The following is a 26,993-nucleotide window of genomic DNA, read 5'->3' as shown; positions in this document are numbered from 1 at the left end:
GATTCTGAGCTGACTACAGCTGCTGGAGGAGCTGCAAACAGTGTGAAGGAGCCTTTCGAGTGTGCAGGGGTGAGTGTTTCACGTGACACTGAAACTGGTGCAACTATTGATTATCTGAGTCCAGTGTTGATCCTTCTTCACTGCTGCTGCAGTTCTGTAGGCCATTAGGCTTCAGACAGGAAACCAAACGGCAAAAAACACCTTTCATCACTATTATTTTTTTCAGTGTAAAACAAAAGACACAAAACTATAAAATAATGCATCACATGATGCAGAGAAAATATTTTTACTGCTCTTTGTTTTTTTCCACAGCTTGGAGAGTAGCTGTGCATTATTCACAGTTCAAAATAAGGCTCCTTTATCTGATACAGGGCCCCTCTGCCTGAAACAACCCGCTCTCATCTATTTAAGCCTCTCCCCTCTAAAAGTCCACTTTCTGCTGATTAGCTAACTTCTGGAAGCCTGCCGAGGGGCCACACCCTGCTGAGTCAGAAGTAGATGACTATATGAATAAATGTGAAACGAATATTTGGAGCAGTTTGAAGTTTTTGGGGTTATTTTTACTTCATGATGTGAAAGTTTTAATAATATGAATATGACACATGCAGCAGGAAAAACAGTAATATGGCCCCTTTACTGTTATTGCTCTGATTTAGATTTTGAGGAACTGTGAAGCTCTCTTTCTCTGTGCTTAAATGAGCCTGACAGTCCTCCAGGTTAAAGTTTAGCCAGCCTCTCTCCTGTTTATTAATCACCAATAAATGAACGCTGTGTTTGGCTATTTCAGGTGACGTTGAGCTGACAGGTGATTGTCAGTCAGCACTCAGCGGGCAGTTAAAGCTTCGCCCTTGTTAAACATTAACAGACCTGTGGGTAGCTGCTGATCCTGAAAGCCCGAGCCTCACTCCGTCCTGGTTTAACTCGACCGCAGGAGCCTCAGTCCGACCCTTCGGTTTTCCTCAGAGACTCGGCCATGGGGACTTTCTGTGCACTGGCTTCCTGTTTACTGCTCGCCGTGGGAGCGGTGACGGCTCAGACAGGTACGAACAGCTTCTATAAAAACTCAGCAGCACGGAGCCTCGAGTATCCAGTGAGAACGTGTCTCGATTACTGACTCATCTGCAGAGTCTCTGCTGCAGTAACCGATGAACTGCTATCAGAAAACTGAGGAATTCACGTTTTTTTTGTCAGAAATGTCTCATTTTTTCTGACCAGCCGTTCATACCTGAAAGATTCTGTTTACTGGGATAGAAAACATTAATGAGAGAATAAAACCTGCAACCTGAGTCAAATAATTGAAACACTCATTTCTGTTCATCAGTGGAAGGAAACTCTCTGTAGGAGCTTAAAATGTTTGAATCTTTCATTTATTACCAACTTGTTTTGGGTGATTTAGAAGGAAATGATTAGATAAGTGTACAAGGAAGCAGCTTTTATTCACTGTTATCATTATTGTGGTTATAAAACAAAGACACGCCTTTAAAAAAGTTTAAATTCTCACCTATTAAACTCGAAGCTCTGACGACTTGAAATGAGATTTTTTTGACTGCACTTTGTATAAACCATCACCTCTTAAGACTTCAGTTAGTAATAAAACCAGAAAAAGATCATAATGTCAGCCAAATACCACCACAGTGATCCTTGAATGTTCTCCCAATATGATGACAGTGATAACAACCAAGGACACAACCAAGGATACAGCATATCAGCTGCTGTTAACGATGGTGTGAGGGTCAGATAACAGAGAAATGACTGATATAAAAGACTTGTATTTATTTATTTCATTTTTGGACTTTGTTTTCTGTTTACAAAGTTTTATTGTTATTACTTTATTATTCATATCTACATGTTTGAAATAAAACAATTAACTATCTGACAGCTACGCCAAGAACACAATTATAATAATCACTTAAAATACCCTGAACATACAGTATACTCACAGGACACTTTATTAGGTACACCTCGCTGGGTTGGACCTCGTTGTTCCTTCAGAGCTGCTTTCATTCTTCATGGCTCAGATTCATCACGGTGCTGGAAACGTTCCTCACAGATTTTGGTCCACATTGACATGACGGCACCACAGCTGCCGCAGATGTGTCGACTGCATCCATGATGAGAATCTCACGTTCCACCACATTCCAGAGCTTCTCTGCTGGACTGTTTGAGATGGTCTGAGCTCTGTGTCCTGGTGGAAGCAGCCATCAGAAGATGGTACACTGTGGCTATAAAGGAATGGGCATAGTCAGCAACTATACTCAGGGAGGCTGTGGAGTTGAAATTATGCTCAGTTGGTACTGAGGGGCTCAAAGTGTGCCGAGTAACGAGTGGTTATTTGAGTTCCTGTTGCCTTCCTATCAGCTCGAAGCAGTCCATTCTCCTCTGATATCAACAAGGCATTTTCTCCCAGAGAGCCGCTGATATTTTCTCTTCTTCAGACCTTCTCTGGGAACCCCAGAGATGCTGTGTGGGAGAATCCCAGCAGATCAGCAGTTCCTGAAACACTGAGTCCAACAACCACAACCTATTCAAAGTCACTAAAATCATCATTCTTCCCCATCCTCGGTTTGAGCAGGTCATCTTCATCACGTCTATCTGCCTACATGCACTGAGCTGCTGCCACGTGATTGGCTGATTAGATTTTTTTTTTTTTTCCTTTTTGGCCACAGCGGCTTTTCTCGGCAGTGGAGAGAGACAGGAAATGGGGGAAAGAAACAGGGGAAGACACACGGGCAGATTGGCGACGGGCCGGGACTTGAGCCCACGCCGACCGCACCGCAACGTGGTATATGTATGTGGTCGCCGGCTTCACCACTAAGCCACCCAGTCGCCCTGGCTGAATAGATATTTGAGTTTAGAAAGACTTGGTGTTCCTAATAAATTGGCTGTGGGTGTACATTTTAATTGGCATGTGGCTCTTTGAGCCATTCGATTGAAAGCATTCTTTATGGGTGCTGGTTGAGCAGGTGACCTGTGTGTTGTGAGGTTATTGCTCTCTCATGATAAAGGCTGAAAACACCTGAAAATATTTCTAAGGAATAGTCCTTTATTTTAAATTTTTTTTCTTTATTTTGTTTATTTCATGTAATTTTTGAATGTAAGAATGTTATTGTTTTAAATATAATTTACTCGTTTTCTGTCCTTGAAGTACAATTTGTCAATTTTGTATTAGATATACACGCATAACTCACAGATTTATTAAAATCTTTGACAAATCTCTGAAAAATCTGGCATAAATAATGAGGTTTCATTGTTTCTAGTTTTCAGGTGTTTCAGGTGTGGGTAAGTGGAGCTCCCGACACTGCTTCCAGCTAAGGCTGGACTTCACCAAACACTTGAGCAATAAATGGATTAAATAGGAGAGTTTAATATACAGTACATTATTGTGATTTAATAGAGGGGTTTACAAGCTAACAGTTTCTAAGAAGATGCATTTTTAAAAAGGTTGGCTTGGTTTTTAGGGGCGGAGTCGTGTCTGGAAGCCGACCGGATATTTTCTGTGGTGGAAAAGTTCAAACTGATTAAGAGCTCCATCGTTTTGGTTTGAACAGAGACTTCTCTGACCTCTGACCCCTCTGTGTGTTTGTGTCCCAGAGCCGAGTCACACCAACGAGCGGCCGCTGCCTCAGTGGCTGACCGGCATCATCGCCATCTCCGGCTTCCTCTTCCTGGCCTTCGTTGCCATCCTGGTGAAAAAAGCCTGGTGTGAAAAGCCCTACAGGTCAGTCGGCTTCACTCCGGCTGGAGGACACGAGAAGTTAATGTTTAAAATTTGCTGCCTTGCTTGGAAATGACCAGGATGACAATTTTCTGCTCTTCCTGTTAAAATGTTCCTATTAATGTTTTGCAGTAAAAACTTTAACTGTAAGCATAAGAGTTCAGAAACACTGTGCTGCCCCTCAGTAGGCTTCCAGAAGTTGGCGAATCAAAGGAGGGTCTTAGAGAGAGGAGCTCAGACAGTGTTTTGTCCTGATGGAATTTTGTGTCTTTGTGCAGCAGGAGCAGCATTGAAGAAGAGAGAGAAAATGAATTTGTCAACAGCAACAACTACGGCACACACCTTAGCGCCATCAGGTAGGAACAAGAAAAAAACCCCAATGAAGATTTAATTCAAAATATTACTTTAGACATGAAACTCAATCTGCTCACTGGAAGAACATCAGCAGATTTAATTCTATTATATTTAATTCTATAGCAAGAGGAACAGCGCAGATGCAGTGAATGAAAACGCCTACGAGACGAGCCTGGATGCCTTCAGGTAGAAACACGAATCGCCACATAAAAACAGCAACAGCGTAGCCTTAAAATCGTTTCTCAAAACACACTCGGCGCCCGAATAGAGGCTGAAACACACCAACACGGTCAGAGGTTCAGACTCACCGCACGCTTTGCATCCAGACATCAGTGCCCTCTGTGATCAAACAGTTTCTGAGTTAGAGAAGCAAAAACCAGAAACGGCTCACGGCAGGTTGTGATTTTTTAAATTTATTTTTGTACACCAAACAAATTTTCCCCAGTTTTAAACGGGCAAAAAGACGCCTCCGCGTCCACCTCCATCGTGCCTCCAGCTCCGGTGATGCAGTCAGTCAGCCTGCTGCTCAGGCCCCACGCAGACGCACTCGTCACAAACCGCTCTGCTGTGGTTAGAAAGAGTTTTAAAGCTCTGGTTCCTTTTTGCTCTTAGAGGATTCGCTAAAACTTAGATCATGTTCTTCTAGTTCAAATATATTCTTATCAAATATGTGTAACTGAGTAAAAATCACATTTCCTCTCAGATATCATAGACGTACACATTTACATCCACTGCTTATTAACTCTGAGGAGGTTTAAATGTGCTGTTCACTGAATCTGTCCATCAGGAGCAAAGATGCACCACACGCCTACGACAACCTGGCAATCAAAGGCAACAAAACTACCGTCATGTGACCACCATGTCGCCACCCCCACTGGCTGTCTCAGCATTGGCCATTTCCCTCCATCAAGCCTGGAGAGACGCCGAATTCCTTTTTTTTTTGCATAAAATTTAATTCTTTGATTAGCTATACCTGTTGTCCCAGGTGTGAGGAGTTCACCACAACAAAGTTCAGGTGTCACTCGTGTTGAATTTACTTGCAAATGTGATCAATTTTATTCTCTGTCTGATTGTGAATAATTTAGCAGAAAGTGTGTGATTGTTATCATCTTTACTCAGAACAGGACTTCAGCTGCTGTGCTGGTTAAAGCTTCATCTCCTGCTGACTCTGTGCTGATTACTGTAATAAGTTATGTTTTCTAACAAACTGCTGTGTTGGTTCTCTGATTAATGATTCAACACACAAGCAAACACCCAAAAAAATACACAATGAGTCATTCAGAGTAACTGTGGAAAGAGTCCCAAAGTGAACCAGAGTAAACTGGGGCAGCCATCTGCCTCACCTGGTTGGAGGGGGCAGAGAGACACTACAGCAGAGAAGATTTAATACATGCATTTAACACATGGAGAGCCACGTGATCCAAACCCTGCAGTTTCTCTGGCATCCAGCAGAGGCGCCACAGTGAGTCAATCCCCACAGACTCCCATGTTAAATCTTTCCAGCAGAAATAAACATGTTTACAGCTGATACAGAAACTGCTTTGGTCTCTAGAGCCGATATAAAGTTTGCATTATTAGGGGCGTGGCCTCTTTGACTGACAGGTGGATGGCGACACAGGCAGCTGTAGCTGCTAGCTGTCTGCTAGGCTTCACCTCAGCTAACTGGACCTCCGTGTTTGTGCTGTTGGAGCCTTTTGGAGCATGTTTAATGGAATTATCTGACCAATAATATGGCTGCTGTGCTTCATTGGACTAACAGACTGTCCAAGAAGGCGGAGCTCCAGTTTGCTGAGTGAAATTCGAGGATTTTGATTGGATGACACTGAGCACTGATTACTTGCAGTTTTTGCAGCTTTTTTCACTGGAACCCAAAATATGAGGTCCAAAGAGATGTCAAAGCAAGTGAAGGAGGCCATCATTAGCCTAAAAAACAAAATAAACCTCTCAGATAGAGAGCAAAAGCTTTAGAAGCAGCCAAATCAATAATCTGGTTCATTCTTTAAAAAGAAAGACTGCACTGAGCAGCTCTGCAACACCAAAAGGCCTGAAGAAGACTGCTGAAGTGCACGATGGCAAAACATCAAACCAAATCAGAACCACTCGACGAGGCAGGGTTAGGGTTACTCAAAAACAGGGAGGTCAGATTAGACTTTACCAGGAAACGTCTAACAGCGCCTGCACAGATTGAAGAAAATTCTTTGGACAGATGAAACCAAGATGAAGCTGTAGCAGAATGATGGGAAGGGAAACAGCTGATGACCTGAAGCATGTGCCTAAAAACCTCTGTAATTAAACCTTTTCAGTCACTTCCGCTTATCCTGTTCAGGGTTGCGGGGGGCTAGAGGCGAGAGGCAGGGTACACCCTGTACAGGTTGCCAGCAGGGCTAACACAGAGAGACAGACAACATCCACACTCTCATTCACACCTATGGGCAATTTAGATTAGCCAATTAACCTAACCCCAGTAAGTGCATGTCTTTGGACTGTGGGAGGAAACCGGAGTACCCGGAGGAAACCCACGCAGACACGGGGAGAACATGCAAACTCCATAGAGAGAGGGAGGGAGGGGCCTGGAATCGAACCCAGGCCTTCCAGATGGTATTCTAACTGTGAGGCAGCAGTGCTAACCACCGCGCCGACCTTTTAGTCACGGTTTGATTTAAAATCCACTGTGGGGGCGTACTGAGAGAAAACTACAAGTATTGTGTAATTGTCCAAAGACTTTTGGACCTAACTGTATATAGCCTATGGTACAGTTTGCTGAACATCCAGCACTAAGACTGATGTAGAAGATCCTTCTGAAAACTGAGCAATTCAGCAATTAAGATCAAGGTTATCAATCATAGTTACTAACAACTTAAACTAGGTGTAAAAAACAGTTCAGTTAACTAAACTAAAATCGAATCACCTTTTCCCGTAAACTAACTCTCTCTCTCTCTATAAACATAAAATATATATATATATATATATATATATATATATATATATATATATATATATATATAAAAATCAGGAAATATCCCTAGTTTTAGTCTGTTTAATGAGACTCATGATGTCTTTACAAAATGTTGTTTGTATGTAATACTTCTTCTGAATTTCCCAAATGAATACCTTCCATGTTATTAGAATTAAAAAGACTAAAACTAAACATCCATCCATCCTCTGCCATTTACCTGGTCCAGGTCACAGGGGTAGGAGTCTGAGCAGACACTCAGATCTCCTCCCCTGGCCACCTCTTCCAGGGCACACCAAGGCATTCCCAAGCCAGCTGAGACATCATCTCTCTCTCTGATGTGGAGTAGCAGCTCTGCTCGACTTTTTCTTCAAAACAGCCGAGCTGAAAATGTATGAATTGTCAGAGATTGTCAGTAGATGAAGCACAGCTATAACATATCCATATCATGTATGATATACTGTACCTATATGATATCTTTCATGAGTAAGTACACCGATGGCACGGTTAAAAAAAAAAAAAATCACCTCCTTCTCAAATTCACAAGATTTGAAAAATGATCGACGCTCTGTTGCACTGCTCTGGTTAAATAACTCTGAGTTTGGCTTTCTTTATATTATTTTTTATGGGAAGACTTGGAGAAGTGTTAATTATGGAATTTATTAATGCATAAAATTGATAAAGATATGTTAAAAAAAAGAAAAGAAAGTTGGGAGTCCACGCCGCCCGACGCCGTTACAGCTTTCTTCTGACGAGCCACAGATGATTTTGAGAATCATACAGAGACTCTACAATAAAACAGTCCTTCCAAAGTCAGTTTCAATCTATTTGTTATTTATTTGAAATCAAACACATCCAAATTTTCTCAGTAAGTTCTGAGCACATGATTAAGAAATGATTAAGAAGCTGCAGGTTTCCACGGTGATTTCTGACAGTTCAATGATTCAGACTCACGTTAGTGCTCATAACAACGCAACAGCAACAAAAATACATGGTTAATTTTCAACAGGATCAAAAATAAATTATATTTCAACTAGTCTGGCATTTGCATATGAAGTACCAAAAAGTTAAGACAATAATTATGACAAAATAAAAGCTGAACATACAATATTTTGCACTTGATTGATATGTATAAAGTATAAGATCCCACTGAGGCTGCTGCTCATCTCGGAGCCTCAGAAGCAAAGTGACACCTACAGTTAGACATGCTGCCAACACAACAGCGACCTCCGCAGTGGGAAACGATTACAAGCAAAACGCTGACGTTCAGTCGAATCCTCGTGTTCTCCGTCTAAAATAAGCTCAGAGTTCATTCTCGGATCTGAGAGCCTGTAAATACAAATATACTAATATTTAATATGAAGATGATGATGACATCAGCTGAAGTTCAAATTTAGCTTAAATGTGAGGGTGAACATGAAATTAATGTCATACATTTATTAGCTGAGATTTGGCCGGTTATTTTCATCCACTAACTGCAGTTCAGCTCACATGCCAACGTAAAATAATGAAGGTTATTGGTGAAACAGATGTTTACAATTTTCTAATTCACCCATTTACAGTTTTCCAAAAATATACTAAGAATCTTTCAAACATGACACAAATAAAGTGCGTGTATATGTTAACAAAAGACTTTGTGCCTCTAAAACTGTCGTTTGTGTTGTTGTGCTGGCTTGTACCTGTCTGTGTATCCATGTTTCCAGAGTTATGATCCCCAGTTTAGTATGCTATTTGATCTATTTCAAGTTAAATATTTCATTAATATAAATTCATATAATGCTTGTATTTTTAAAGCAGCAGGGGTGTAACAAGTTTGAAACTGAGGCTGAAATCTGTATAAAAACGTGCAATATCTTAAATACGTCAGAAGAGTGGAGGCGATGTTTTTAATGCATGTTGTTTTTACTCATCTGCACTAAAGAAAAACTGAGGTATGAAACTGGAGGTTTCAGGGAGGTGAAAAAGAAGAGCAAACGCAGTCAGCATGAGCGGTTCCTAATCTGAAGGCAACGCTGAGCTCCCACAGTTAATAACAGTCAATACTAATGCGGAAGTACTGACTCTTCACGGAGGAGGAAATGGATCCTGGACTCCAAAGATGGGAACAGCTCCGTGTTACACGTGTGGACTTCTATGCAGGGCTGAGTGAAAACAGGCTGATATTAGCTGGTTATAGTTACACTCAGAGAGGTATGAGGGAGATCAGCTCGTCTGTAAGAACTCAAAGTTCAGAAGAGGCACCCAGGCCTAAAGACCGGTCAGGGGCCACGGTAATCACCGCCCGCAATCGGTTGGCGGGCCGTAGTGGGACATTGCTTGCTGTGACTAGGCGACACTGGTCACAAAGAAGTATATGGTGCTGCACCAAAAACCTCTTCGCAATTGCAGTGATCACTAACAGATCATTACGGTTGCCCATAGTCACCAAACAGCCATCTACCCGCCAAGCATTTGGTAAACCACGAAGGGCGCAACGCAAACTGGAAATGAAGAACATTCACCGTCAATGCAAAAGCTGCACCTTTTAAAGTGTGTTTGTTTTAGGAGTAAGGCCCAACTTTTACATTGAAGACAGACTTTCTCTGTTTCCCATCACACCCTTCACAGTTTACCAAACACTTGTGCCCAATTTTACAGCAACTGCCAACCAGCTAAGGAACACACATTTCCCCCGTGCGACCGGAGGCTGCCGACCGGTCTCTAGGCCTGTGAGACTGAGGTCTGAGCTGAAGTGAGTAACTGAGGACACTCTGGAGATGCTGCGCTAAAAACGTCCCTCTGCTTTCAGTCGTTGTGCTAAGCTAAACACGCCAATAACGACAGAGAACGCGAGGACATCACTGAACGCCGGCCTGATGCTTTTATTCAAACAAGCTTTTAATATTCAAAATCTCCACGGAGACAAAAAACTGTTTAGCTTTCCTCTCCATGGCAACGGTCATGTGGAAGACACTGTATCTGTTGCCAGGGGCGACAGGGGTCTCCGTGCCCACCAAGTCCTGAGAGTCATCTCCATGGAGACACATGTATTTATACAATGATCTATAAAGTGTTGCCTGAACTCTTTAGTGGAAGAGAACCGAAGTTCAGCGTTTCATATCTGTATGCTTCTGTTTGTTCTGTTCAAAGGTCACAACTGAAATTTAAAAATAAGATAAAATTGTATCAAATGATGGCACCTTTAAGATGTTTGGCCAAACAACAGAAACTCAATGGAAATAGTTGTATAAATATAAAGAAATCATAACTAAATATAGCTCTGTGATGAAGGAATATTTTAACAAGGTTTATTTGAGGCTCAACATTTTCATTTTTACAGGTCTGATTTAAAGTTTTGCAGATTTTTAGGACCAAACTTTTTGTGTTACATGCTGCGGTTGGCAGGAAACAGCTTCCTTAGCTCAAAATCATTTTCCAGACAGATTTTGTCATTAATCTTTTTCCCTTCTTCTCAAGTTGAAAATAAACATCAATAAATACGTGATTTAGAGGCTGAGCCCCTCGTTTATATTCTTTTCATAAGGAGGTCTTTGGCCGCTTTGCTTGATGTATGACAAAAGTAAGGCAAAATGACAGCAATTAAAACCTAACTATGACTATGATTTTCATATTTAAATATGCACCTTCAGTGGTTTTCCACTACAGGAGCAGTTTCAAAGCAACTGGTTAGATGGTTCCTCTACGTTCCACAGGAGGAACCGGGGTCAGTAGATGGTTTTATCCCCCTAAAAAACAATATCATTGACTTTCTGAAGGTTCAGGAAGTTGCTTCAACAAACGCTGATGATTGGCGATTAGCGTTTTCTGTTATACACTTGGTGTAAAACTGAAGTGGGTAATTCTTCTGTCACTTTTTCCATCAGACAATTCCACTGAAAGAGCTCACGGCTGTTTCCAGCAGTGTACCTGCAGTGCTGTTTCTCCAATGAAGCTCAAGAATAAACACTGCAGCTGACCAATCACATCTGGCGGACAAGAACTAAAGTGCGGTTTGTTCTGTAGTGGAAGAATTATTTTTAAGACTAATTTTCAGTTACAGTTTGATTAGGTTTAGCGATACATTGTGGATTCTGGCTTGTCTTTCATTGCTGGGTGCGGCGAATGCGGATTGGTTAAAACTGCGACCACAGAATCTGATGCAGAATGTGTGAAAGGACCAATCAGGGCTGTTCCTGTTAATGCTCGCACCACATTGTGTCTTGTTCGAGTTCGTGTAGTGAAAAGCTGCTTTTTGACCCACATGAAAGTTGTCAGATATGAAAAATACAGTCCCTGGAATTCTGTGTGGAAAATCAGGGATTTAGTGCTAATCTGAGGCTAAAACTAGAAGTCCAGTTTTATAATATTTGGCTGGTCCTGATGGCAGGTAGAAACAGCAACAAACCAGAGGCTGATGTTGGTGGCATTGCACTCCACAGTTATAACAATAGCTACTCCACAGCTAATGGCAAACCACGGAAGAGATGCTAAGCTAACATGTGCAGCAGTCACATCTTCCCTTTTTGTTCCTCTGGACTGCAAACACGAGCGTTCCATCCATGAAAACATCTTCACATCAGTTCGTGTTGAGTAGCATCAGCTAGTGCAGGCTGCATTTAAATGTCCCTCCATCACAGCGCCGTGCTCATCTGTTTTTGAGGATATAGTCATAATTGGTAGCACATAAGCTAACAGAGCTTCTCAACCTTTTTATAGTTATGACATCAAATTTTATACTTGGGTCGGGTCGGTTCCATGATTACAGAACAGAATTGATGCTACAGGATACCTGGTGACTCATTTTTGTTTCTACCTGAGAACAATGTCATGTTTGATCAATTTATTAGTGATCAATTAACTTCTTCTTGTCAAGGTCAGTCGCCGCAAACCGGCAAGCTGATGAGGTTGCTGCTCTGGCAGGCTTAGATTTTATTTAGCTGCCCCTCCAGAGACTCTGTGGTCACATGGTTGGACAGACTCCACCTACACCATTTCGGTGATGGTAGTCATGGTTCCACTCTGGAGATTAGCTGCGAGCTGCAGGAAAACTGGAAAGCAGCCAATCAACAGCCAAACAAGTCCAGGAACGCTTGAGCTGTGTGGTGTCAGACATATCTACTTGTTACTGTAGTCAAGGTAAGTGTACTTATTGTTGCCGCTACCATGTTCGTTCAATGCTCTGGGGGGGAGGGGCTGAAAGCTTTAAAACCATATTTCTGGACAAAGGCACCAAACTTTGTGTTGCTTTTCTCAGATTTGAGCAGTGATTCTGCAGATGCTGTTTTTATGCCCCAGTGAAAATAATTCAGCGGTGCTGCACAGAGGCCAGAACCACCAACTACAGTCCAAGAAGGTGAAGCTGGAAGTCCGTCCACAAGAAGAGAGGCAGCTAATTACATTTCTTGATTATTTATTTAGGAGCGCTTTTATTTATGGTATTATTTAAGAAAGGGTGGATGAATACGGCAGGAAATGTGAAGATGTTAAAACAGAAATGGTGAGATCTAAGATCAGAGTTTGGACAAACACATCAGGTGAGACCCAACGTGTGGCCCTGACCCAAAGGTTGAGAAACTCAGTTAAACATATAAAGGTGGTGGCTGCGGTGCAGAGTCAGTGTGTGACCCACCAGTCTGTGCACAGGAAGTGTGTGTGTGTGTGTGTGTGTGTGCATATCTCTTTCTGTTTGGGGACACATGTCAGGTTTGTGGAAGTGAGGACGCTGTGAGTTCAGAGCTGGTTTCAGGGTTCAGGATTTAGGTTAAAGTGAAGGGCCTGGAAATGGATTCAAGGACGGTCCTCACAATGACAGAAAGACATGCGTGCGTGTGTGTGCATGCGCGTGTGCTGGCACTGTGACGCAGTTTCTTTTGTCATTTTTTTGCGTGTTGGGAAGTTCAGAGTGACGATCAGCGAGTTGCAGTCCAATAGTCTGAATGTGTGCGTCATAGCAGGAACTCCTGTGTTCTTACGTGTGTGTGCGTGCATGCAGGTGTGTGTGTGTGTTATGACAGGATGTCCAGCGTGACCGTTCCTCTCTGTTTCTTCAGGATGGCGACGGCCTGCTCGTGCGTCGCTCCCTGCAGACTCTCTCCGTTCACTGCCAGGATCTGATCGCCTCGTTTCAGACGCCCATCCACCGCCGCGGCACCCTGAAACCAGCCAATGTGGCACATGTTTACATTCTCGGTGTGTCAGAGCATGTGACATCATTACACACAGACAGATCCTGACCTTGCTGAAGACGGTCTTGACGTATATCGGCAGGTCTCCGTGTGGACTGCCGAAGCCTCCGACGATGCTGAAGCCGAGTCCCTCTGAGCCTTTTTCCAGGCTGATGCTGCGGGGCCGTGGACCCCTGAGGAGGAGGAGGAGGAGGAGGAGGAGGTGGAGGAGGTGTTTCCGTGTTTCAGGTCAGTATTTCCTGTTATTACTACAGAGTGAGTGCGTGTGTGTGTGTGTGTGTGTGTGTGTGCTCACTCTGGCTCAGCCGTGTGTGTGTCAGTGTTGGCCGACAGACCGGAGCTGCTGGACAAACTCTCCACCTGAGAGGCGATGGCGCTGATGTTGGTGTCTGCCACCACCTGAGACACACACAAACACATTAAAGGTTTTAAGTAAACTTAAATACACGAGAAGCAGGCGGTACAAAAAAGGACTGTAGCAATTAGTATTTAATGCACCATTAAAATCAGTTTTCCGCTCATCCTCAGCCTTTGAAAATGGTTTAAAATGTAATAAACAGCTGAGCGGGACGACGTGCACAGACATCTACAATGTGGTGAAAAGAATTGTAGACGTGTCCACAAATGCAGCAAAAATGGCCAAAAAAAAAAAAAAAAAAATCACATTCATCCCCGCTGAAAGTTTGGGGCCGTGTTTCTGTGTTTTCACTGCAAATGGTTTTTGCACACAGCAGTGCAGAACACAACAATGAAAGACAGCTCAGTGCATCCACCTGGTGAAGCTACAGAGTTAGCAGGTCTAATAGGCAGTTACAGAGGGTGTCCGGTTACCTTACAGGCTCTAAGGGTCTGCATCAGAGCTGCTCGGCAAACACACAAACACAAACTGAGTGTCTCTGATTTCAGACGGGCGTTCAGGAAGAAAAGCAGTTTCTGTGGCTCTGTTGCAGGCTGATAAAAGCTTTATTAACATAAAGGCCTGCTGCTATCACACTCCCAGCATGCAACAGTCAGCCCTGGCTGGACTGCATTGATAACACACACACACTCAGTCAGACTGAGATGGATCAATATGAGCTGCAGGGAAGGAATAATTGATGAAAGCTCTGAATGTAACCACGTGACTGTCAGACTGAGCTGTGAATCTCTGAGCCAGCTGGGCTTCGCTCTCTAACACTAAATCGTCTTTACAGTTTTAACCACCATCAGACGACTGTTGTGGTGAACCGGAGCTTCATAGACACGTTTGACTTTGATTTCCAAAGGCAGCGTAGGAAACGGGGCAGAGCAGGCGGAATTTTCTTCATATTATTTGGGGTACATACACTGACTAATTATAAAAAATATGAGCTCTGCCTCGTGTTGTAGAGAGACTTTATCATCAGTGGCCTCCAAATGTTTTCTTCAGGGCTCCTCGCTCTTCTCACTGTGATGTTTGCTAAACAGGCCGTAAGATTCAGTCCATACAAGACGAACACAAACTCTTGGTGTGTTTTCAACCCATCGCTGGTTCTACGGTTTGTCGGGCAAATGTCAGGGAGTGGGTGATCGTCCACCCTCTGGCCTCAGGGGGCAGTAATGAGCAGGGGTAAAGAATCTGCTGCCCTCACAAAGTTAATGGGAAAGAAGTGTTTTGAACTTCTTTTTCCAACCAAAAGATGACTATATACTCCTCTGTGAACATAACAGTTCGTCCAGTCGGTGGAAGAATGCACAACAGGCGCCCGTTCAGTCCAGACACCAGCATACCCTTGTGTACTTGTGAATGCAAAGACTAACCCCGGCGTACGGTTGAAGGCATTACTCGGCCTGACCTCCATCACTCCCTGGGCCTCCAATCATCCTGTCAGAAAGTCTCCTCATATTTCAGTTTTCATTGTTTGGGTTGTGGCTGTAATGCACGTGTAGGGGGTCACATGTCTTTACGACAGTGCCCCATAAGAAAAGTGCCGTGGTCATTAGACGCATTTCTCCATGGGTGATAAGCAGCAGTGCATAGTGGCCATAAGCATCCGTGCACAAACGCGAGTCATAACCTCTTTAACATATAATGGATATGAATCTTTATAATCTTCACATATAATAGATATGAAGGTTACGGCTAATCTCAGGAATAGAGCGGCTGTGCTCAATACCAATCTCCAATGACGTTAGGTTCGGAGAAGATGAGTTACTCGTCGGTAATCTTGTTTACCTTTTGGCTGTTTATTCTTGTGTTAAGGGTATCACATGATCAGAGTGAGTTTACCAGTAATTACTTGTAGAAGTATGCAAGTTTCCCTAGTAGTGGTTGCCATGGAGAACCTTGATACGGCAAGTATGTTATTTGGCCACAAGGGGGCTCTGATGACCACCAAATTTCTTCAGTCTGGCCAAGCTGGAGTTGATGTGTATTATCATTGCCTGGGACGTATTGATATCCCTGCTTTCTCCTGTTCAGAGTGGCATTGTTAGATTCAACGTAACCAGATTATTTAGCTGTTATTGGAGAATGATGGGACGATCGTTGGTGTCCCACAGTGAAAATTCATTTATGGATCCAGTTCCCGTTCCAGTGCCCACCCACTCCTTGGATCCCACTTCGATATGTCAGTTGCCATGCTACTTGTCTGTGATCCGTCCTGCTGACTATCATTAAAGTCTATCTGGAACTGACTCTCTGACCGTAGTCACTGTCCTGAAAGGAGGTATCAAACCAGCCTCCCAGAGATGCCCTCTCCAGCACATCCCTTTTCCTCCTCTGCACCCTGCCTCGATCAGCCTTCCAGTAAAAGCTGCAGCTGTGAACAATGGGGATAAAATCCAGAAAACCCTTTTTTTTTTTTTTTTTGGTATGAGTGTTGTTCACCAGCTGCATTCCCACGCACCTTCCTGATGAACAGGTGTGGAACAGAGAGCCATCTTTTACCTGCAGGCTGATGTTTCCGTAGCTTTTCTTGAGCATGGTGACGACTTCACTGTGAGACAGACCGTCCACAGACTGACCGTTAATACTGACGATCCTATCTCCCACCTAAAAACACAGACAGACAAGTTTCCATCACTTCAGAGCACACTTACATTTATTTCCTCAAGAAATCAAACTGCATCTCTCCAGCCTTATCTGAACTTTGACCTTAAAGCAAGTCTCTATATTAAACTACCAATCTTTTACTTTAATGGGATGATTGTGTCCCTGTAAGGAAGTACCTACAGTATGCCTATATACCCGCTCCCCACAATCACATCAGTAATACAGCTACAGTCAGACCATTTCTGACCCCCCCCAAACACACACTTACAGTCAGTTTCCCATCACTTTAGGGGGCATTAAATTCACTTATTTCCATTTCCTGGATAGACCAAAATCCATCCTATCTTCTTCTTCTTCTTTTGGCTGCTCCCTTTAGGGTTCAGCACAGTGGATCATCTGCCTCCATCTCACCGTATCCCAGCATCCTCCTTTCTATTCTGTCTCCAACCTTATCCTAACCTTAATCTTATACTGCTCTAACCTGGAGCTAACCTTAAACCAAGTGTCCATGTCAAAAATCTAATAACTTACCTTCTGCGGACTTGTGTGTCCCCAGAAGAAAGTCAGTTCCACAAAATGCGATGACATAATCGGTCCCCACAGCATCAGTAATACAAGTACAACCCCAGGACTACAGTTAGACTAAAGTTTATTACACTTTTGGTGGTTGGAGGGGTCAAGGGGCAAACACAAACACGTGACCACAGTCACCTTGAGTTGGTGGGTTTTGGCAGCAACTCCACTGGCCTGAATCATGGCGATGAAGATGGGGATGTCACCAAGAGGACTGCCCTTCCCTCCTGCTATACTCACCCCGAGGGAGTCACTGACACCCTGAGAGAAAAGGAGTCAAAGAATAATAAACCAGAGGAAAGCAAAGAGGAGCAGAGTGACAGTAGAATAACTAAAGTACTTTGTTATTCATATTTCCCTTTTTTGTTTTCTTGTGGTTTGTTGGGAATAAATAAAAAAAACCAAAAACATATACTCTGTAAGCAAAAGGCCCGCTCAGAAAAATTACCAAGCAGATATTAAGGTCTCTCTGCAGCATGATGCAGTTTAACATGAAACTGCATCATTTTTTTTTTTTAATGAAGAAGCACAGTACAGTAGGTTGGTAATTAACTGCAGGTCAATACTGAATTTAAAGCTGCGATCAAATGTTAACTGATTAATGTAAGAAACTTAAATGACAACAGTTAGAGTGCTGAGGACCGAGGCTTCAGAAATGACAGCGGGATGTTCACCGCTGCACGTGATCCAGACTCACTCCATGATGCTGAGATCACAGATTATAGTTTCATCTTAAATCCTCAGTAAAACCACATCAGGGTTTTGGTCTGTGCTGGGGTCAGTGCTGGGGTCAGTGCTGGGAGCCGGTCGTTTGGTGACTGATTGGTGGACTCCATGTCTAAGCTAGTGTTGAAAAGCCTGGCACTGGTTTAAATGTAAATATGCTGACCTCAGCAGGCGGCGGCCAAACAACGAAGACCGACGAGTGAATTTTATCCTCCAGAGATGCTTCGGTCAATAAAGGTGCAGGAAGAGCCAGCCAGTAACATAAGCATGAATAAATTTCCTAGAGTTCAAAGGTCAGAGTCTGCATTGTTCATTTTACTTATTTTATGTTGACCCAGAAGTCAGAGGACCTGCAGTCAAGTTAGAGGGAGGAAAAATGTGTGTGTGTGTGTGTGTGTGTGTGTGTGTGTATGTGAGAGCATGTTACCCTGGTGATGTCCACTGTTCGGATGCTTGTGTCGACCCCTGCACAGACAGCAGAAACGCCAATGAACACTCACCCTGTAATCAATACATCAGCATCATTCTGACCACTCACACGTCTCTACCTGAGGAGGAGGAAGTGATGTCACTGGCGGGCTTTGTGTTGTTGTTGTTGAGGGGCAGGGTGGAGGCAGGGGGGTCAGATGGCACAGGGGACTGTGTGAGGGGTGGAGCCGAAACACCTGAGCTGTTCCCACTGGCGTGACTCACCTGAAACAGAGACAGGAGGACAGAAGGTTCCTGATGTGGCGTTCATCTTTCCTGTGAGACAGCGCGCTTCGGAGCGACGCTTCTGGTTTGAATCGCTGCTCAGATCGCGTCTCTGATCCCTGAATAAGATTTAAGAAAACTGGTTTTGTGTCTGCAGTCCTCTTTTCCTTCCTCTCCTTCTACTCACATGACCCCCCCCCCCCCCCCCCCCCCCCCCCCCCCCGAGCCTGGTTCTGCTGGAGGTTTCTTCCTGTTAAAGGGAGTTTTTCCTTCCCACTGTCACCAAGTGCTGCTCATAGGGGGTCGTTTGATTGCTGGGCTTTCTCTGTATTATTGTAGGGTCTTTATCTTACAGTGTGAAGCAAACTGTTCTGAATGTATGCTTCATAAACAAAACTGAACTGAACCCTTTCACACCTGGCTTCCATGTGAGTTGCGTCTGGATGTGATCCAGGATGCAGCTTTGAGTCGGCCAAGCTCCAACAGGACAGGACCCCGAACGCACTGCAGGACGGACACACACACACACGCACGCACGCACGCACACACACACACACACACACACACACACACACACACACACACACACACACACACACACACACACACACACAGAGATATCCTCAGATTTCTGTTAACATTTTAAATAAAAAGCTCTGTGTTCCTCACTAAATGTAGTTTCAGTACTCCAGATCAGGATTACTGCAGTAAAAGCTCAGAGTACTTCCTGTTCACACCTTCAGGATGGCGGCCACAGCTTCCTGGGAGGCGTGTCTTGTGTCGTCACCGTTAACAGACAAAATCTGGTCTCCCTGCATCAGCCGGCCATCCAACTCAGCAGCGCCCCCTCTGACCACCTCTGAGATAAACACGCCGCTGCCACTCCTGACACACACACACACACACACACACACACACACACACACACACACACACACACACACACACACACACACAGAAGCTTTGGACTTCCAATATGGTGGGAAGTCAACACTAAGCTTCAAACCAGAGAAACATCTCAGATTTCAGCCTCTAAAATGAACTCAGGCTGTTTCCTGTCATTATGTTTGTAACAAAAATGAGATCCTAAAATCAGACCTTATAATTAACTTAAATTTTCCCTCAAGTGTGTTTTTTAAGGCAGACCTCTTCCCAACGATGCTGAGTCCCAGCCCTCTGCCACTCTTCTTCTGCAGCTCCACCTTAAAGACGTCCAGGTTCTCCTCGTCTCTGTACTGAGCCTCGTCCCTCAGAACTGTTAGACGAACCTTCGCCGGCGTCTGACGCAGGGCGGCAATCGCCTCCTCGTGGGATGCCCCGCGGAGGTCCACGCCGTTCACCTAAACACACACACACACACACACGCACACGCACACACACACGCACACACACACACACAATGGTGGATGTATGAGCTGTGTTTGTCCTGCAGGGGGAGACTCTGGCTGCATTTAGGAAACAGGAAGCAGGTTTATTACTGAGCAGACAACATTAGATGCAGCTTTATAACAGCTGCATTAACTGCACAGTATTTTTTAATAACCATTTACACAGTTTTATAATGGCCCAGTTAATAATGCTTGGTTACTGAATTTTATCATCTCATTGTTTACAGCAGTGGTTCTCAAACTTTTTCCATCATTCCCCAAAAATTTTCATGGCCCACCTGAGCAGCTCCATGTAGGAACTGTTGGATTTCTACCATCTACATCCAAAAGCCCAAAGCAGCATAGAGGTGGCTAACATTGCAGCTCAGCTGAGGTCAGACTGCTTTAATGTTTACAGCCTATAAATTATGTCACAGCTGGATGGACGCCTCCTTCTGTGGGTGTTGTGTGTGTGTCTGAATACCTCCAGTATCTGGTCTCCAGCCCACAGACGCCCGTCTCTGGCTGCAGCTCCTTCTTCATAAACCTCGTGGATCACGATGGCGTCCTGGTGGGGAGACATGATGGGACAGAGAGGGTGAGGGCTGGGTGGAGTTCTCTAAGTCTGTTCATCTGTTTATGAACTGAAGTTGAAGAACACTGATCGTCCACATCGGGCAGGTCAGAGGCAAACATTATCATTTCCAGAGTGAAAAGCTGTCCTGGCTTCATTTCACAGGCCAGAGAGCACAAAGATACTCCAGCAAGAAGACGTAATGGGGGAGACAGTTTTCTTTAAAAGGAAATAATCGATGTTGAAAAGGGTAAAATCAGCTCTGCTGTGAGACTCTCACTCTCAGGCTGCACAGACTAATGTCACACTAACAGTTCTGCATGCAGGACAAAGTGTGAACATCAGGCTTTCTCCACATTTCAGCACAAACACTGAAACACCACAGAAGACAGCGTCCATGACAGATTCAAATAAAATCAGTCAAATCAGAAGAAAGTTCCCACCTGACCTCCTCTGAATCAGCTGATTATTATTTGATACTTCAGTGCTTTGGTATTTTTAATGCAGCCATGCAAAGTTTTACCTTCATACTACCTGCTCTGAGCAGCCACATGGTAAAGTGAGCCCTGAAAGTTTACCCACAATGCACTTTGTGAAGTTTACTCCAGCGAATGATCAGAAACAGATCAAACAACCAGGTACCGACGCTGGGTTCTGCCGCTCTGCGTCACAGACATCAAACTGCTGCAGGTCATTCAGACTGTGATCATCACACTGATGCTCACAGCACAGAAACCAGATTTAGCCTTCAGACTGGGACTCTTGGAGTGAGTCTAAAACTGATCTGGTTTCAGTTCTATTTGATCCGGCTATCTGCTGTACTGATGAAGATATGAAGGCTCAAAAATGCTGAAAAAAATAACTTCAGCAGCTCTTAACAGAAAATATTCACAGTATGAAGGTGAGATGTTTCAGAGCTTAATTAAAGGTACTAAAGTTACTGTAAGTTATTACAGAAAAATCTGAGGACTCTGTGTGTGTGTGTGTTACCAGCTGTGTGTCTCTTCCTCCCACTATACTGAGTCCCAGTCCTGATCGACCTTTGCAGATTTCCAGCACCATCTCCTGACCAGGAACCACAGCGCAGAACGACGGGTCTGTGGAGGATGAAGATGTGTTTACTCCTTAAAATATCCAAATCTATCAGATTTATCATAACATGAACCATGAACCATGATGAAGGGCTTTGTGTGGATGTGATGTTTCATGGGTGTTTTGTACCTCTGTTAGCGACATGCAGATCAGGGCTGATCAGAGGAGAAGCTGCCATCTGTCTGCTGGAGCTGCCATGTGACTGGACACACAGACACACATGCGCGCGCACACACACAGATCAGATCAAATGCATCGATCGGTTCAGTGAAGCAGCAGCAGGCAAACAAACTCTGCTGAGACTGTTGAGAACAAACTGAGTAAAAATAGAACTAAAACTTTAAATCTTTGAACTGGTTTCTGTTTCTTTCAGGCAAAAATATCCATCCATCCATCCCTCCCTCCCTCCCTCCCTCCCTCCCTACTGGCTCCTTTCGATGTGGAGGAGCAGCAGCTCCACTCTGAGCCCCTCTTGAATGGCTGCACTCCTCATCCTGTCTCTGAGGGAGAGGCCAGCCACCCTTCAGAGGAAGCTCATTTCTGCTGCTTGTATCCGTGATCTCGTTCTTTTAGTCACTACCCAAAGCTCGTGACCACAGGTGAGGGTAGGGACACAGACTGACCGGTAAAACGACAGATTCGCTTTTATGCTCAGCTCTCTGTTCACCACAGCTAAACAGATTTACTCTCAACTCTCAGACTCATACTCCTGACTCAGGAATCATCACAAACACATAAAAACCCCAAACAGCACTACAAAGCCTTTGATACAAGTAAATCACACATAATTTAGATAATAAGCTGTTGAACATTTTGTTTAAATCACCTAAACTAACATATTCATCCTTGTGTCTGCAGCAGGTTCTTCACAAGATAATAAGATAGAAATCTCCAAAACATTTCTGGACCTTTAATAAAGGTTAAAAGACTTCATTATTATTTCTACAGCCAATTAAAACCTTCATTCTGTGAATTGTAGACACTGAAATTTAGGATTCACAAACACCCTCATTAAGTTTGTTGAACTGCTTAGGCAGGTGCACAGAAACAGGAGCTGCTGGACATCGTGTGAACTTCTGCACAACAAGATGAATTTTGATTGCAGGACCTGTACTTGAAACGACTTTTATTAGTCTAATATTTCATCATTAACTTACAGGATGTCAGTGTGCTGTTATTTGGATGAAGTTTCATGCTGGTTTCAAAGCTTTAAAATAAAACCTAATAAACTGGCTCTTTATACTCAGCAGCCTCAGAGTGAGACACAAACACTGAAGCTCTGAGTGATTGTGTCATTACCTGCTGCTCCAGCAGAGCCTGCAGCTCATTTTCTGGAGACTCTGCAGCTTTCAGCCTCTGCAGGAGGAAACAGAGAGCAGAGCGGGTCAAGGAGACACCTTCACGTCCTGATTCAGTCACATTTCTGGGATATGTGCAACAAAACCCTCTGAGGACAAAGGTTCACCTTTTAAACTAAAATATCACCAAATAAAATGACCATTCTGGCAGTTTTCACAATGTGACTAACCCTAAATTTGGATCTTTGTCCAAATATCTAAACACATCATAAAGGTGCTTTAAGGGCTCCAGAACTGAAGACTGGGATGGAGACTTCTGTTCAGACTTTTGAGTCATGAAACATTATCCTGCTCGACGTTAGAAGATGTGAACTAATTAATGCGCGTAGCACATTGTGTTTTACATGTGATCTTGTTACTGACTGATTAATGTTGATGAGATTCATATGTAGGAAAAGCATGTTTTAAAGAAAGAAAGAAATCTTGGAGTAAACAGAAGACAAAGGGTCCAAAACTGGGAGACATTCAAATGAAGTCTAGTAGTTTTTGATCAAGATATATTTGCAGTGTGCTTACAATTCAATACTAAGTTATTAATCCAAATCACAACAACAGGCACTTCAAGGTGCTTTATATTTTAAGGTAAAGACCCTACAATAATTACAGAGAAAACCTCAACAATGAAAATGACCCCCTATGAGCAGCACTTGGTGACAGTGGGAAGGAAAAACTCCCTTTTAACAGGAAGAAACCTCCAGCAGAGTAACTGGGGGGTGGCGGGTGGGGGTTACCTGATCGAGCCCTAAGTATAAGTTTTATCATGGAAGAAATCTGCTCTCTCTTTCTAGTCCCTGTCAGGACTCTAGCTGCAGCATTTTGGATCAGCTGAAGGCTTTTCAGGGAGCTTTTAGGACAGCCTGATAATAATGAATTACAATAGTCCAGCCTGGAAGTAATAAATACATGAATGAGCGTTTCAGCATCACTCTGAGAAAGGATGTTTCTAATTTTAGAAATATTGCGCAAATGCAAAAAAGCGGTCCTACATATTTGTTTAATATGTGCATTGAAGGACATATCCTGGTCAAAAATGACTCCAAGATTTCTCACAGTGTTACTGGAGGCCAAAGTAATGCCATCCAGAGTAAGTATCTGGTTTGACACCATGTTTCTAAGATTTGTGGGGCCGAGTACAAGAACTTCAGTTTGATCTGAATTTAGAAGCAGGAAATTAGAGGTCATCCAGGCCTTAATGTCTTTAAGACATTCCTGCAATTTAATTGTGTCCATTAATAAGACAGATTGATCATTAAGATTGAAGCATTAATTAATGGTAGGACTTCTTTGAGCAGTCTTGTAGGAATATCTAATAGACACGTTAATGGTTCTATAAACAACAGACAGTTCCTGTCTCTCCATTTTGAAAACCCAGCTCCAGACCAGAATTTAAACAAAATTCATCCTCATAGTTTAAAATTTTTTTTTATATAAACTTATTGAGATGAAGTAAAGGTGTGGAATACATACCTCAGTAAGGGGGACAGTGAAGCTTCATCCTGTTTTTTTATAACTTTATGCCTTAAATCAATAACAAACGTCTGAGGGCAAAGTTCAGCTTTGTACCTTTCTGAAAGTGTCAGCCTCTCTCAGACTCTTGGGGGCGCTGTTCCTGTTGTTCTGCTCAGCTTCATCACTCATCTCATCCTGTTAAGCAGACCACAGATCAGCTCACACTTCATGATTCCTTCCCCGCAATTCTTGCTGCGGGTTCAGGTTCACACTCACCGGCGTGTCTGACAGCGGGTGGAGCGTCAAGCTGTCGGGCGGGCGGGGCCCGTCGGAGGGGGAGGAGCCACTGAGCAGAGCAGGTGAGATACACTGAAACATAAACATAAATAATTAAAGGAAACTTTGGTGCAAAGAATGGAGACAGCACCACTTTCTCATCCTTGGAAAGTCAAAGTCTGGCTTTCGTTCGTCTTGAGCACGCTCTCATCATTCGATGTCCTGAAGGAGCATTTGCTACCTCGCTGTCAGCTGATCCAAATCCAAACAAATAATCCAGAACCGAGTGTTTAAAATGTTTTCTGAGCTTAAACTTTGAACACAAATGTTTTTTCTTGAAAAGGTTAACGTACATCTTTATTTCCAAAACATCAACCAGAAAATAAATGCAAAGGACTGAGAAGCTTTCCCTGAACATACCTCCACTTCCTACATAACATATTCTGACCTTTGACCCTGTTCATCAACACATGACCAAAGAGAGGAGATCCAAACCCTTCACAGACAGTAACAATCAAAGCTCAGTTTGAATGCATTAAAACACATTCACATGCTTTCATCAGTGCACTCAGGTGGATTTTGTTTAAAAGCTGCAGTAAATTTACATCTCAGGTGCTGCTCTGTTCCTGCTGTACAGTATCAGCCAGGTTGCGGTACTGATGATGCACGACGTCGCCTTGGGTCAGGAACAGCGTCTGGGGCACCTCACTGCATCCTGACTTGGAGACCAGCATGTTTGATTTTTGTGGCACATCACAAAAGTCAGCGAGCACAGAGATTTATTGACCCCTTAATCACCCAGTCTGACACAGCGACATCATAACAGACAAAGATTTTAGACTGGAGAGCACTTAGCCATAAGTATGCGGACAGAGATGGTGCATCCCTGGATTTGTGTGTGTGTGTGTGTGTGTGTATTTACCTCAGGGCTGAGGGTGGGCGGTGGAGCAGGAGAAGGGAAGGGAGGGACGGCCATCTGGTTTATTGCATCTTCGTTTCTACAGAGAGAGAGAGCGACGAAGAGTTTTTGGCCTCATTTCGAACAAAAGAAAATAAAAACCATTTTGACGTCTTGGTGAAAGAGGCTGATGGAGTGGACCATCAACGCAGAAACACCTGAGTCCAACACACACACACACACACACACACTTGTACAGCTATACTTGTGGGGACCGTGGTATAATGCATCACCAGACACTAAACCCGATGTCAAGTTTGAATCGTCTTAACATCCATCCGTGGTGGGTGGAGCCTATCCCAGCGGTACTTTGGTGAGAGATGAGGTGCACCTGGTCAGGTTGCCAGTCCATCACAGAGCTAACACAGAGAGGCAGATGATATTCCTGCTTACATTCACACCTACAGCTGATTTACAGTCACCAACAGTTCTTTGAAAGAAAAAGAACAAATTGTCCTCATGAGACTTAAAGGTGGCGTTTAAGAGGACTGACTCGGGTCAGTGGTTTTAACCTGTGCAAACACAGTGGCCACCTCATGACACCCCAACTCTAACCTTCAGGTTTCACTCTCTCATGGTGGTCTAAATCTTTGTTTTTAATCTTGACTATCCTTGTAATTATGACTAATGATTTATTACCAGCAGGAGCACAGACAGTAATCATGGTGACCTTACTTTCCTCTTGGTGTGACACTCAGATGGATCCATAGTCACTGTTGGTCTGTTTTTACAGTCATTATCCCACATTATTGGTTTACTTTCTCAGTCAGGTTTGGCTTCTCCTTCCCACTGACATCATGCAGGTTGTGGATGATGGCAAGCTGTGATTGACTGGGAGGATAACATGGAGTGTGTCACGTGTGTCAGCTAAAACTTTGTCTCCAAAATTAGCGGATGTGATGCAGTAACAGAAACATCCTGAAGTGTGAAAACAGCAACAGTTTTCCACAGAATCACCCAACCTTCCTCACCTGACCTGACACGCGCTTTATGCAACTGGATGGACTTTAAAAGCTGAGACCTTCCAGACCCTCTGGTTACCTCCAACAGGCTGTGGACTGATGGACTCAGGACAAATTTTACACTAAACTCTGAAGAATGTAGCATTTATGCTCCGAGTGCCTCTCTTCTGCTCCCAGCATCAACATTGAGCAACATGGCCCAAAGCAAAGAGATATAACTAACATTTACTTTCTACAGTAACAGCCAAGATGGGGCAGTTAGCCAGCTAGCTGTGCACAGAACATATCTGACACTGGCATCTTCATCACACCCAAATCAGCTATGTTGTTATTATACTGACTCTCAGCTGTTGGACGGGTTAGGTTAACCTAACCTAATCCCAATCATCACCTGAAGCCATCGCCTTAAAATGTGACAGTTTACACTGGGGTTCCCTTAAAGAGAAGGTTCCCCATTGTGACTGTGGAAACAGATGTATGTCCCCACAACAAGAGTAAAGCACGTGTCTCCGGTCTAAACACAGAACATCTGTGAGCTGGGTGCAGCAGAGGAGCTGCAGCGCCGCACTGCAGCTGTAGTGACGGCTTTGACAGAGCAGCGCAGGTTTTTAACCCGCAGCAATGTGACTGTGCCGTTTTTCCAGAGAGCTGATTGGTCAAGAGGCTGCAGTCAGAAAAGCAATGACAGGCTAAAGAAAAGTCAGGCCAGCATGGATTTTTATTATTTTCATTCATGGGAAAGAAAGATGGAGGTTACCAAGTCACA

At 43.7% G+C, this 26,993-nt stretch overlaps 2 protein-coding genes across 8 annotated transcripts in view; one reads left to right on the top strand and one right to left on the bottom strand.

Moving 5' to 3' along the window:
- Positions 1–881: 881 nt before the first annotated feature.
- pdzk1ip1 (PDZK1 interacting protein 1) lies at positions 882–5,621 on the top strand. Of its 2 annotated transcripts, none has more exons than XM_030728178.1 (5): positions 882–1,040; positions 3,592–3,718; positions 3,997–4,071; positions 4,193–4,255; positions 4,857–5,621. In XM_030728178.1, exons 1-5 carry the CDS (start codon positions 974–976, stop codon positions 4,921–4,923), a joined length of 399 nt encoding a protein of 132 aa, XP_030584038.1. In that variant the 5' UTR covers positions 882–973; the 3' UTR covers positions 4,924–5,621. The 2 variants fall into 2 exon arrangements, with proteins under 2 accessions (XP_030584038.1, XP_030584037.1); XM_030728177.1 differs by having other exon boundaries at positions 3,994–4,071.
- Positions 5,622–7,858: 2,237 nt separating this feature from the next.
- patj (PATJ crumbs cell polarity complex component) overlaps positions 7,859–26,993 on the bottom strand; it is a 133,404-nt gene continuing 114,269 nt past the window's right edge. For all 6 annotated transcript variants that reach the window (XM_030726603.1, XM_030726602.1, XM_030726604.1 and 3 more), the window contains exons 31-47: positions 25,230–25,305; positions 24,308–24,400; positions 24,146–24,226; positions 22,524–22,580; positions 21,354–21,426; positions 21,123–21,229; positions 20,043–20,126; positions 19,338–19,531; positions 18,929–19,076; positions 18,609–18,695; positions 18,047–18,191; positions 17,926–17,963; positions 16,911–17,033; positions 16,095–16,199; positions 13,482–13,585; positions 13,236–13,359; positions 7,859–13,153 (exon numbers count right to left, since the gene is read on the bottom strand). In XM_030726603.1, coding sequence (XP_030582463.1) covers positions 13,007–13,153; positions 13,236–13,359; positions 13,482–13,585; positions 16,095–16,199; positions 16,911–17,033; positions 17,926–17,963; positions 18,047–18,191; positions 18,609–18,695; positions 18,929–19,076; positions 19,338–19,531; positions 20,043–20,126; positions 21,123–21,229; positions 21,354–21,426; positions 22,524–22,580; positions 24,146–24,226; positions 24,308–24,400; positions 25,230–25,305 — 1,786 coding nt within the window. In that variant the 3' untranslated portion in view covers positions 7,859–13,006. The remainder of the gene's footprint in view (positions 13,154–13,235; positions 13,360–13,481; positions 13,586–16,094; positions 16,200–16,910; positions 17,034–17,925; positions 17,964–18,046; positions 18,192–18,608; positions 18,696–18,928; positions 19,077–19,337; positions 19,532–20,042; positions 20,127–21,122; positions 21,230–21,353; positions 21,427–22,523; positions 22,581–24,145; positions 24,227–24,307; positions 24,401–25,229; positions 25,306–26,993) is intronic.

This window comes from Archocentrus centrarchus, chromosome 4 (assembly GCF_007364275.1).
Source record: "Archocentrus centrarchus isolate MPI-CPG fArcCen1 chromosome 4, fArcCen1, whole genome shotgun sequence".
NCBI lineage: Eukaryota > Metazoa > Chordata > Actinopteri > Cichliformes > Cichlidae > Archocentrus > Archocentrus centrarchus.
Note: the sequence above shows the minus strand (reverse complement) of the source record. Positions and strands in the feature narration are given on the sequence as shown.